Here is a 12,470-nt window from a genome sequence, read left to right on the forward strand (position 1 = left end):
CGAAGTAGCGCGCAGTGGGGCGAGCGAGACGCTTTCCAAGTTGGGCGCGTCCCAGAGTCCGCCTCGGCCGCTGGTGTCCGGAGAGAGGAGGGGCTGATGGGGGAAGCCGAGGCTGCCGTCGCCAGCGGCCAGAGCCCGTCTTAAGAGAACCTGGGCCAGAATCCCTCGAGTACCAGCTAGCGTCGCGCCCTCGGCCCGCGTGCGCTCTCTGATGCCTACGCTGGCGTTGGCCCGGGTGGCCCGCCCGCGGGGGGTGCCGGAGGGGGCGGGGGAAGAGGAGGAGGCAGTGTGATGGCCCTGGACGGCGAGGTGGGGGAACAAGAGGAGGAGGAGAAGAAAAAGAAGAAGAAGAAAAAGAAGAGGAAGAAGAAGAAGGAGAAAGAGGAGGGGGCCGAGAAAAGCAGCTCACCCTTCGTCGCCACGATGGGGGAGGACGACGCCGCACTCCGGGCCGGCGGCAGGGGGCTCTCGGACCCGTGGGCGGACTCGGTGGGAGTGCGACCCCGCACCACGGAGCGCCACATCACAGTGCACAAGCGGCTCGTGCTGGCCTTCGCCGTGTCCATCGTGGCGCTGCTCGCAGTCACCATGCTCGCCGTGCTGCTAAGCTTGCGATTCGACGAGTGCGGGGCGAGCGCAGCGCCCGGCGCCGACGGCGGACTCGCCGGCTACCCCGCGCGCGGCGGCAATGCGAGCTTCCCGGGACCCGCCCGGCGCAACCACCACGCGGGCGAGGACTCCTCGCAGCCCGAAACGGGCGAGGACGCCACCCCGGGTACCCCGTCTGCCCAGCCGCCGTCGGAAGAGGAGCGGGAACAGTGGCAACCGTGGACGCAGCTGCGCCTGTCTGGCCACCTCAAGCCGCTGCACTACAATCTGATGCTCACCGCCTTCATGGAGAACTTTACTTTCTCCGGGGAGGTCAACGTGGAGATAGTGTGCCGGAACGCCACCCGCTACGTCGTGCTGCACGCCTCCCGGGTGGCGGTCGAGAAGGTGCAGGTGGCCGAGGACCGGGCGGCCGGGGCTGTCCCGGTGGCCGGCTTTTTCCTCTATCCACAAACCCAGGTCTTGGTGGTGGTGCTGAATCGGACATTGGACGCGCAGAGAAATTACAACCTGAAGATCATCTACAACGCCCTGATTGAGAACGAGCTCCTGGGCTTCTTCCGCAGCTCCTACGTACTCCACGGGGAGAGAAGGTACGGAGAGAGGCGGTGCCCCGCGCCGCCCCACCCCGCCTGGCGGCGGGACTCACTAGGCGGCCGGCATCCCCGGGGACCAGGCTGGCTTCCGATACCTCGGGAAGCGAGGGGCGGGGGAAGGAAGAAAGTTGGCGTAAGACCATCACCCCAAAACCCTCGGGGTCTCCCAAATGCCTGGGCTCTCACTGCTACCAACTATCCAAGTTCACTCACCAGTGCCCCAAAATGAATTCCTCCCCCTCCTCTAGTCGCGACCTCCCCAACCCTCCCCGCGCAAAGTTCCTTAGTCAGCCGGGCCCGTGGCTGTTTTTCTAAAGGGGAATGTGTAATTTGAGCGATGCCAGACTGACATCAAAAGGCTGCCAAGTTACAGTCAAAGAAAAATACGTGAGCTCTAATGGCCAGGGCAGCAGTGTATCGCGGTAACACGTCAGGGCAAAATCGTCCTCCGACGTCTATCTCCTCTGACTCTTAGTCCACTGGTAAACGCTGCACAAAGGGTGGCTTTGGCCTCAAAAAGTTTTCCCAAACTGGAAGTTGAGATTCATAGACGTTTCCCGTGACAGGCTAATGGGGGTGCAGGCGGGAGGGGTGGCTGCCACGTCCAATGCCAGTGAGAAATGCCCTTCCAGGAGCTGCCAGCTCTCCAGGAACACACGGTGACTCCACTTGCTTGTTCTGGAGTTATTGCCCCTGGAAATGACTCCAGTGGTGAAGGGAGTGAAAACGAGCAGTCAGTCTCAAATGCCTTGTTAGAGAGTGCCTTTGATGCTTTTTAGATTTGGACAGTATTCTATTATTTTATTTTGAGAGGCTGTGGAACTTTTCACCAGTTGTTGAGAGATCGGACTTCAGAGTCCAACAGAACCGGTTCAAATCTCAGCCGCTCCTCCGGCAAGTGAAGGCTTGGGGAAGTTGATTAATTTTTTTAAGCCTCTAATTCCTGACAATGATAACCTCTATTACTTATTGCTCACCTATATTAACTCATTTATACTACAACAACCCTGTAGGGTAGGCGCTATTATCATTCTATATTTTACAGATGGGGAAATGAAGGCATAGGTTAGTCAAATAACTTGATTGTAATTACATAGTTATAGTTAGTGAACTGACAAAGCAGGGATTTGAACTCAGGCAGTTTGGATCTAGAGCCCATACTCTTAGCTCTAACTTGGGGATAATAATAATAATAATAATAATAATAATAACAATGCTATACTCTCATAGGAGTGTTGCAGGTGCCCATGAACAAATGCATTAAAAAAAAAAAACCCAACAGAAAACCACTTAACCCTGTGCCTGGCATATGGAGTAGCTGCCATAAATGTTAGCTCTTATGAGTGTCCAGTAGTAGTAAGTTCTCAAATATATTGCTGAATGAATGAATAAGTGATTCTGCTCTTTCCCTTGACTCATTGCATTTAAAGTAACTGATTAAATAACTAGGGCAGGTGAACAACCAAAGTTAAACAAGAAACTTAGAAATATAATGAACAAACATAAAAATGTAATCACCAACTTGAGGGAGTTGGAGATTAGTAATGATGCCAATAGCAGAGCCTTTCTTGTTCCCAAGTGATTTTCACAACAGCAGAAAACTGGGACTCAGCAGTCGAGGGCACTTGATGTCAGCAGGCTTGTCAGTGGAGAACTGGGCCTTGAACTTTGGTTTTCTGATCCCCAGACCGGGGTTTATGGTGCCTGGAAGCTCTCAGAGGGAGCTATTATCTTTTAAGAGGCTGAGAAAACGTCAACGTATTGTGCGAGTACACAAACGTTTTATTATTTATAGAGCGCTATGAGGTAACCTCATATAAATAAAGTACCCAAATGCTTTAGTAGTTGCATGACAGTTAAAGCCTCCCATAAGTAAATGTATAAATTATTCACTTTCTAAATCCTAAAATCAGATATGGATTTTATCTTCCACCACTTCCTCTAACAAGTTTTAGGTAATGCGGATTAAACATTTTTTTAAACCAACAATCATATCAAATATGGGGGAAAGGCATAGAAGGTAAATTTGCGTGTCATTGTTATATCAAAATGTCAGTACTGGAAATTGCTATCACTACTGATAAATCTTGCTGTGGTAAAATGAATACTTAAAACAAATTCTGTTTTTTGAGCCATGCCAAAATGTATTTGGTGGAACTGAGCTTGTTTTGGTCAGTGCTTTCAAATTAATAGGACTCTTAAAAAGACCAGATGTTTCTGCTTGACCCATAATTAATTTCTTATACCCCTGGTACATATTTGCATTCAAATGCTCTCCTTCAGTTTTCCCTAAAGATGTAAATAATTTAGTTGAAAGTTTAACCTAGTGCACATGTGGCTAAACTCTGCACCCCAATAGAACTGCAGGATTCAGTGTTTCTGGAGATCACATGATGACTTTATTTCTAAGCAGCATCTTAGAGAAAGTTACTCTTCTTTTTTTGTTTCCTTCAGTACCATAATTAATTTGGTAATTTATTGGATGTTTCTACTGGAGTTGATAAGATAAAAGAAAATCTAATAAATGTTTCACAATTATATCAACATTCGAGATATTAACTTTTTTTTTTTTCTTACTATGGCTACTTGGAGATTTTTTAAACAGACCCATAGCAGGAACTCAGTCAGGGTTGGACTTTACTGGTAATAATTTTTTCACAAAAATGCGATGTAAATTGGCATTTTAAAACCCTATCTCCAAAAGGACACAGATGCAAACTCTGAAATTTTCATTTAATTCATGATTAAATATCTTGGTGTTTAGTCATAACTTTTCCCAATTATAGAATGATTTCTGTAATGAAAACAAATAATTTGCCTACTGGGGTCACACTGACAACTTGAAATTCTTAAGAGAGCGATGCTGTGACCTCATCCACTTAGTCTGTGTGGAAACAATAACTCATTTATACCCAATCCATCTGATTCTTTGATGCACTCCTTACAGATTTGAGAGAAGGGATTTTGGTGAGGGCAGAAAAGTTAGATTCCACACTGTGCTGTATACCTTTGTTTGTAGGAAGGTTTTATCCTCCAGTAGGTATTGGAGCCCTGGTGGCGCAGTGGTTAAGACCTCAACAGCTAACCAAAACATCAGCACTTTGAATCCACCAGCTGCTCCTTAGAAACCCTATGGGGTAGTTCTACTCTGTCCTGTAGGGTCATTATGAGTCAGAATCAACTTGACGGCAATGGGATTTTTTATTTTTTTGGTTTAGATATTGGAGGGGGCCTGGGTTTGTTCTCCAGGGAAGAGTTGCCTTTTATGATTCCCATACTGTAATGCAGAAAAGTCAGAAGGCAAGGTCCATGTTGAGCCCGATGTTCCCCTACTTGAGGCAAACCTTTTACTGGGTGTTGCTCATTTGTCTCTAAGAAATAAAACTCATCACTTGTTGAGAATTGCAAATAAATAAACTTTCTTAAAATTGAAATGTTTACACACAAACAGTAAATTATCTCCACTAGACAGAATACATATTCACTTTTTCCTCAAATAGGTATGCAACAGACAGATAAAAGGGATGTGTATTTATGCCATAATCTCCTATAGGAGAATATGCTTGCTTAGAATTAGGTAAAATGTTCATTTACCTGAAGTAATTGCCGCTTTTGGGTAGCCAGATGATGTGCACACCCATGTTCAAAGTAGGGTACCTTAATTTAGATCCAGATGGTCGGACTGAAAGAGAAAATTTATCTGAGGTAAATGAACATTTTACTCACTTTCAAAAGAGGGACTGGTTTTCTTTGACAAACTTTGATTGGGTCTATAACATGCCAAAGTGACAGAAGACAGAATAAAATTAGAAGGTCTTTTTATGTAAAAGGTTGTTTAGAGAGAAACGGTGATCTCCAATTAAAATGAGAACATATTATTGTGGTTCTCAAAGAAAATTGAGACCACATGTTTGCAAAAATCTTGTGGAGAGTATGAAAGATTTTATCTCTGAATAGGTAGGCATTTAATATTTTGTGGTATTAGTGTACCTGGTTTGATACCTTGTACTTTTTTTTTGGAATGAATTAATCATGATATTTAATAAAAATAAGAAAACCACTGTATTATTTTTCTGCTTGAAAAAAGCCTCATCTTTCCCATTCATTCTGGTGAGAGATATTTTTACATGAGAAAGTGGGAGTATATGGCCTTTTGTCCCTCTATAGAAGTCTCTGAATTGAAAAATCTTTGAAACCATTTGTTTTTAAGAAAACTTCTTTTAAATGATTTCTTAAGAGACTTTAGTTCATTGTTTTCCTTTCAGGCACACAAAACCCTGTGGCCAGATTGAGGCCAGTGCTGGATTTTGGCCACAGTTCAAAATGTCACAAGTAAACCGACTCTAGTAAATATTAAAAACAAAACAACAACAACCTGTGAGTTTAACAATGACTCACTCTGTGAGAAAAAGTAATACAGTTGGTGTTTGTCTTGCCTTGTTTTTCCATTATGCCCTCTGATTTGATCACCCAGGATACATTTTCTAAAAGTGTACGTTTTCCCTGAAAGTGTTAGATTAGTTTGCCTGTGTTTTTTATTTGTTCAGAGCAGCTCCAAACACATGGCCTATCTCTTCTGGATATCTTTCAAACAAAGATGGGTCTGTGTTATGGACTGAATTATGTCCCCTCAAAATATGTGTTGTAAATCCTAACTTCTATGCCTGTAGTTATAATCCCATTTGTAAATGGGTTGTCTTTGTATGTTAATGAGGCAGGATTAGTGTAGGGTGTATTTTTTGAGTCAATCTCTTTTGAGACGTAAAAGAGATTAAAAGAGCAAGCAGAGCAGAGATGCGATAAAATAGATGCCAAGACACATGGAAATCTCCAAGGAACCAGGAAGCAGAAGCTGAAGAGACAAAGACCTTCCTCCAGAGCCGACAGAGAAAGAAAGCCTTCCCCTAGAGTGGGTGCCCTGATAGCCTCCTAAACTGTGAGGAAAATACATTTGCTTGTTAAAGCCACCCACTTGTGGTATTTCTGTTACAGCAGCACTAGATAACTAAAATAATCTGCTACTGGTTTCCCAATATTTGTATGGTTTGCACAATATGTTTGTTTCCTCAAACTAATTTTTACCACTTTGTATGTGGCGCCCTGGAGGCACAGTGGTTAAGAGCTACGGCGAGCTACAGCTGCTAACCAAAAGGTCAGCCATTCGAATCCACCAGCTGCTCTTTGGAGACCCTATGGGGCAGTTCTGCTCTGTCCTGTAGGGTCACTATGAGTCGGAATTGACTTGACGGCAAGGGGGTTAATGGGTATGTGGATGAGCTTGAGACGACAGTATAGGTTTGTATGCTTGAGGATGGTGACATTTGGTTGACATGATTAGTAGAATAGGAGTCACCTCTTTAATTGTGACTTCAAAGAATGATACAAAACAAGAGTGAAGAAGAAGTAATTTATCTTTAATACATGAATGTTCTCAGTCTCTCCAAGCTCATCTTCCCACCCAAGAGTAAAGATCATCATCATCATCATCAAGTTAGTTCTTTGAGTGCCCTTTGTATTCTCTCAGATTTATGATAGTGGCCACATTCAACTAGGGTTTTTCATGCAATCCTGCTTTTTACCACCAGAGAGTGGATGCTGTCTCCCACAGGCAGAATTTTACTATGTAAATTTGGAAGAATACAAAGATGAAAAATACTCCCTGGACAATTTGAAATGATTCACAAATAGGCAGAGCTGGATGGTGGTGATGAGGCTGCGAAGGTGGAATAAGACTGGCAAGGTTGAGTGGGGACTGATTTGGGTTGAGGGGCCTCGACTCACCCTTCTGCTCTCCCTGCCTCCACCTCCAGGTGCACCTCCCAGCCTTTGAACGCTGGGGTGGGACTAAGGTACAAAGAGCTCTGGCACCAGTTGTTCAGGGACAGGGGTGAATTGATTCTTCCCAGTGCACAACTATTTTGACTTGGTTAGTTTAGTGATCCAGATCTTTCCCCATGGTTGCATAACTCAAAAATCAAAACCAAAACCAAAAAACCAATTCAGAGGATGGGAAAGAAAAGTTTTAAAATTACTATTGCTGGTTACTTTTTATCTCTTTTAAGTATGGATTCAAGCCATGTTTTGATTGTGTTGCAGGATGGAAAATTGGGTGTGAGTGTTTTGTGCATTCATTCTCCTCCTGAGCAGAAACTGCCTGGGTTCATGTCCTGACTCTACCACTTATTAGCTTTATGACCTTGGCCAAGTTTCCTAGCTAATCTGTGTCTGGTGTCCTCATCTGCAAAATGGGGATAATGAAACCTTACTTCAGGTTGTGTGGATTGTGAGAGTTAAATAAAGCACTTAAAACAGCATCTGGCATTTGGTAAGTACTTCTGTGGGTATTAAATAACACTATATTATCCCACAGCTGGGTATCTACTATTTGAGCTGGTATAGGTCATGTAGGGCGAATGGCCTTGCCTTCAGGTTTCTTCTTCCTGGCAATGCAGTGAGGATATGGTCACTGTGGATATTCCTTCGGCCACTGTTTTGCTCCCTAAGCAGAGTTAAAATGATGGAGAAGGAAAAAGCAGACCTCTTTTATCAAGAAGAAGAGAGTATTTGTTGCATTTCACAGCTAGAGAAATCTTATGCTTGGTTCAGACACTTTGAGACGAGGATGGTTGAGTGTTGGGGAGATGGGGAAAAACAAAAGCAGTGTACGACTTCCCTGATTATGGCACTATTCTCTATCAGCAGTGAGAATAGTAAGAGCTAGTGACTCAAGGGTCAAGAGGATGCTTTGATTGTAATTGGGAGCCAGGAGAGCAAGTAGAAAAACCGTAAGTACTAAGGCAAAGCCATATCAATCATTAGATACTGTTCCCAAAACTTTGAGTTCTGACAGTAGCATTACTTTGTAATACTTGCATAATGCTTTACATTTTTTCAATATAACACAAACAAATCTTGGAAACTATTTTATTTATCCTTACCCAAAACTGATAATATGACCTATGGAAGTAATTTTTTTAGTGCGTTGATAATATTCTCCATCAAGAGTGATCAATACTCAGTACCCATTTTGATCAGATTATTTACTTTATAAACGGGAAAACAATGAATATTATGCTCTATTTTTATAACACAATTATTCACAGATGCATCATTCCCTACATACACATTGCTAACATTATTGCATTATGTTTTTAGCTTACTAGAATGATTATTTAAAAAAAATAGACTACATGCTTGCTTATAGCACTGAATATTCAACAGGAGTACTTCTCTATTGAAATGGCAGAGGTTTAATGACTCATTGGTATACATAAAAATACACAGTCTAAACAACAGCCCATTTTGGCTTAAAACGTTTTCATCATAGAGTAATAATTTGACTTTTGATTAACAACCTTCACTTTAAATGGGACGTGTGTCACTTCCATGACCTTGTAACTTAGTCCATGTACCGCAAGCAGTTGAACAGTAACTGGATGTTGCATTGGAACTTTAGGTCTTGGAAGTTCTTATTACTAATCTTAAACTATTGCAACACTAGGGAAATTACAGTTGCTTCAGAAGTAAGTTCAAAGATCATTTTTCACTGTGCTGTACATGTGGCATGCATAGATGTGGCCAAAACGGAAAACTTTCTAACACACCTTGCCATTTGGAGGCTTTCTTGGTTTTGGCGAGTTTCACAGCAAAAGCTCATGGATCAATCGGAATACTAACAGTGTTAAATGCAAATGTTTGTTTCCTCTGCATATTTTACCTTTATAAAAAGGCAAACTGAAAATAATGGAGCAGAAATTGTTTTGTATGACATACTGTAATTTGTTGGCAATATCAACCAACATTAATGCATTACTTCTGCTGAATGTTACCATAATGACTTGACACACTAGCTTGCCTAGTGAACTTCCGCAGAAATAAGAAGAAATCAATTCTCTATATCCGTCAGTGGCAACACGGAACTTTAAGCCCTCCTTCTTAGCTCCACCAAAATGTCAACTAGACAAGTTGTTAAGAAAATCAACTAATTTATTTTAGATAGAAGAGAATTAAAATACATTTGTATTATTCACATTTTTCTGGTTATGCTAAAGTGACATTCTTGGAATGACACTTCCAGAATGTCATGTTTGGAAGTGTAATGTTTTATGGTAATAGATTCATTAACCAATAAGAATGATTTTGTTTAAGAAAGCAGAAGAAAAACAGACAACAAAATACTTGTCCTCATTACCTTCTGTTTCCTGCTGTTTTGTTTTTTGCTGTATTACACGTGTTTCATATCCATACTATATATTGAAATGTTTTCTATTTTTAATTAATTTTTTTGTATTTCTTCTCACTGGTGTCCTGCTACCAACTCAGTCTCATCTCAAATTTACTCAAAAAACCAAACTCATTGTTTTCTTCTTCAAATTGCCCTCTTTAGAGGCCTTCTTGATGTTTTTAATGAAAATAAGCAGAAAAGAAATCTCATTTCCACCAATTGAAGGTAACCACAAAATATATGTGATGAAGACAACATTATAATTTTGAAGTCCAATAGGTGCTTTTGTCTGATGAGTGGACTGAGCCTGAAACCAGCTCTCTTTGTTAGAAAGGAGAATATCAAGGGTATGAGAGATGTTAGAGATGGGCTCGCAATATGGAGACTTGATATAACCAGAATCTGTAAGATAGCTGTCAGGCTGCAAACTTAATATGTGAGTCTAAAAAAGCCTTGTGTCTGTGCTTCCTACAGTCAACTTGCTCACTTCCCCATCGTTCTTAAAATCCTACGCAGTCTTCAAGACCAATTTATATGCTTCTTCCTTCATAAAGTCTTGAGGTCTTTAGGCCAGTGGTTCTCAACTGAAGTAATTTGCCCCCCCCCCCCCTTCTTCATTCTCACCCTCAGGGGACATTTGGCAGTGTTTGGAGACATTTTTGAATTGTCACAACTGATACTACTAGTATCTAGTACGTAGAGGATGAGGATGTTGCTAAACATCCTATGATGCATGGGACAGCTCCCCAGAACAAAGAATTATGTGGCCACAAATGTCAGTAGTGCTGAGGTTGAGAAGCCCTGCTTTAGATGAGTGTAATTTCTTCATACATTTTCCCTCTTTGCTATGACTTTTTGTATAATACCTATTGAGATGTATGTTTAATTTATTAGAGTATAAACTCCTTGAGAGAAGGAAGCATATATATTTATCTTTTTCTTTCCAGTATTGAACACTCAAAAAAACGAATGGTTAAGAGGAGTAAATGCATATAGAACTTGTAATAAAAAGCTATTTAATGGTAGCATAATTTGGCATTTTAAAAGGACTTCATAAAATTCAAGGAATATTTCATTTCCATTTTTTGTTGGAGTTACAGGATCTCAAGCTTGGAAAAGACCTTAAATGTAATCTAGTCCAGCTGCTCTTCTGTACCAAGGGACTTCCTTTGATTTCCTAAATGTTGAATTGAAATTCAGTTGCAATCATCCTCAGGTGCGAGACTGTGAAATTAGTATTTCCTCATTTAGACATTATCAGAATATATGGTGGCCCTCCGTGCATAGATATACACTGTGTATATGAATTCATTAAGAATATTAATTTTAGAAAAAGTCACAGGATGAATCTTTATAGTTCCTTTCAACTCTGAGAATTAGTAATTTAAATTGGTAGCATTACTAGTGTGTTTACTTACTAAGTAAGACAAAAACAAAACAAAAAAAGACCTCATAAAGTGTTTCTTCTGCATACATATTTGGTTTATTAGTTTAGCCCAGAGGTATTTTGGTCTTCTACATCTGATAAATTCATGTCCATTAATTCTTTAATGTCAAAGACACCTTTGATTTTTACCTAAAGACTAATACCTTCTAATTGCAACTTCTCTGTTGATCTTTTGTAGAACTTTTTCCCTAATATTATTATTTGTCTTTTCAAGTGTGCATATATTTTTTATTTTCAGTTAGCTAGCAAAGATCTTAAGGACAAAAACCAATGGACATATCCTTTAAAAAATCCTGTCTAATATATAATATAGTGAGAAACTCACACATAGTAGGCAATATTTATTTGTTCAGTGATTGGAACTGGAGTTCTCAGATACTCAAGTGGAAAGGGAACACTTTTCCTCATATATGAAATCCTGTGGGTATATTTTAAATTGCCTCAGTAGAGAAATAGCAAGCTCAGTGGACATTTTAATTAATAAGGTTGAAAGGTAAGATTCAAGAGCATTATTTAAGACAAAAGCACAGGAAAGGAAAATTGTAAATGGGTGCATTTTAACTAAAAGGTACTGACATCTCATTAAGCGAAAATGATATTACTATCAGCAGAAAGTAATAAGGAAAAGTAGTACCAGGATGCTAGCAAATTTGGAAATAAGAACCTATATTACCTACAGTTGAATTAAAACATTGTTTATAAATTATGACTAAAATGAATTTTGCTGTTTTGAGATGTAATTAGCTTTTACTCAGAGATAAGAAGTGTGAGTTCTAGATCCAGTTATGTGCTAATTGTGTAACTTTGGATAAATCTCTTAACCCTACTGAATCTACCTTTTCAACTTAGAAATTTGGGAGAGGTGGACTGTTTCTAGGAATCCTTCCCACTTTAACCTTATACTTGTATGAAGATTTATAGTTAAAACTTCTTTCCCATACATTATCTCATTTTATCATTGTATCCGTTTTATAAGGAGGGCCTAGCAGACATTATTATCTTCCTTCTACTAATGAAAAAACAAGCTCAGACAGTTAAGTGGCTTACCCAAGTCTGGTATGTAGCAGCCCAGTGCTACTTTCAACATAACTCTCAAAAAACTCTCTGTAAGAAAGCATATACAATTATGTTAGAAGTATCCTATTTTTCTCTAGTACAATACCAAGCTGTAAAATAGTAGGCCCTCTGTGGGGACCATGGTCTTGGGGAATATCTAGCTCAATTGGCATAACATAGTTTATAAAGACAGTGTTCTGCATTCTACCTTGGTGAGTAGCATCTGGGGTCTTAAAAGCCTGTGAGCAGCCATCTAAGATACTCCACTGGTCTTACTCCTTTGGGAGCAAGGGAGAATGAAGAAAACAAGATACTAGGAAAAGATTAGTCCAAAGAACTAATGGACCACAGCTACCAAGGCCTCCACCAGACTGAGTCCAGTACAGCTAGATGGCGCCTGGCTACCACCACTGACTGCTCTGACCAGGATCACAACAGAGGGTCCTGGACAGAGCTGGAGAAGGATATAGAGCAAAATTCTAACACACACAAAAAAGACCAGATTTACTGGCCTGACACAGACTGGAGAAACCCTGAG

At 40.8% G+C, this 12,470-nt stretch overlaps 1 protein-coding gene across 1 annotated transcript in view; it reads left to right on the forward strand.

Moving 5' to 3' along the window:
• Window positions 1-423: 423 nt before the first annotated feature.
• Window positions 424-12,470, forward strand: part of TRHDE (thyrotropin releasing hormone degrading enzyme) — a 433,889-nt gene continuing 421,842 nt past the window's right edge. Inside the window, exon 1 of the mRNA XM_004386459.2 lies at window positions 424-1,202. Within this exon, the coding sequence (XP_004386516.2) occupies window positions 424-1,202 (779 nt within the window). The remainder of the gene's footprint in view (window positions 1,203-12,470) is intronic.

This window comes from Trichechus manatus, unplaced genomic scaffold (assembly GCF_000243295.1).
Source record: "Trichechus manatus latirostris isolate Lorelei unplaced genomic scaffold, TriManLat1.0 scaffold00164, whole genome shotgun sequence".
Classification (NCBI taxonomy): Eukaryota; Metazoa; Chordata; class Mammalia; order Sirenia; family Trichechidae; genus Trichechus; species Trichechus manatus.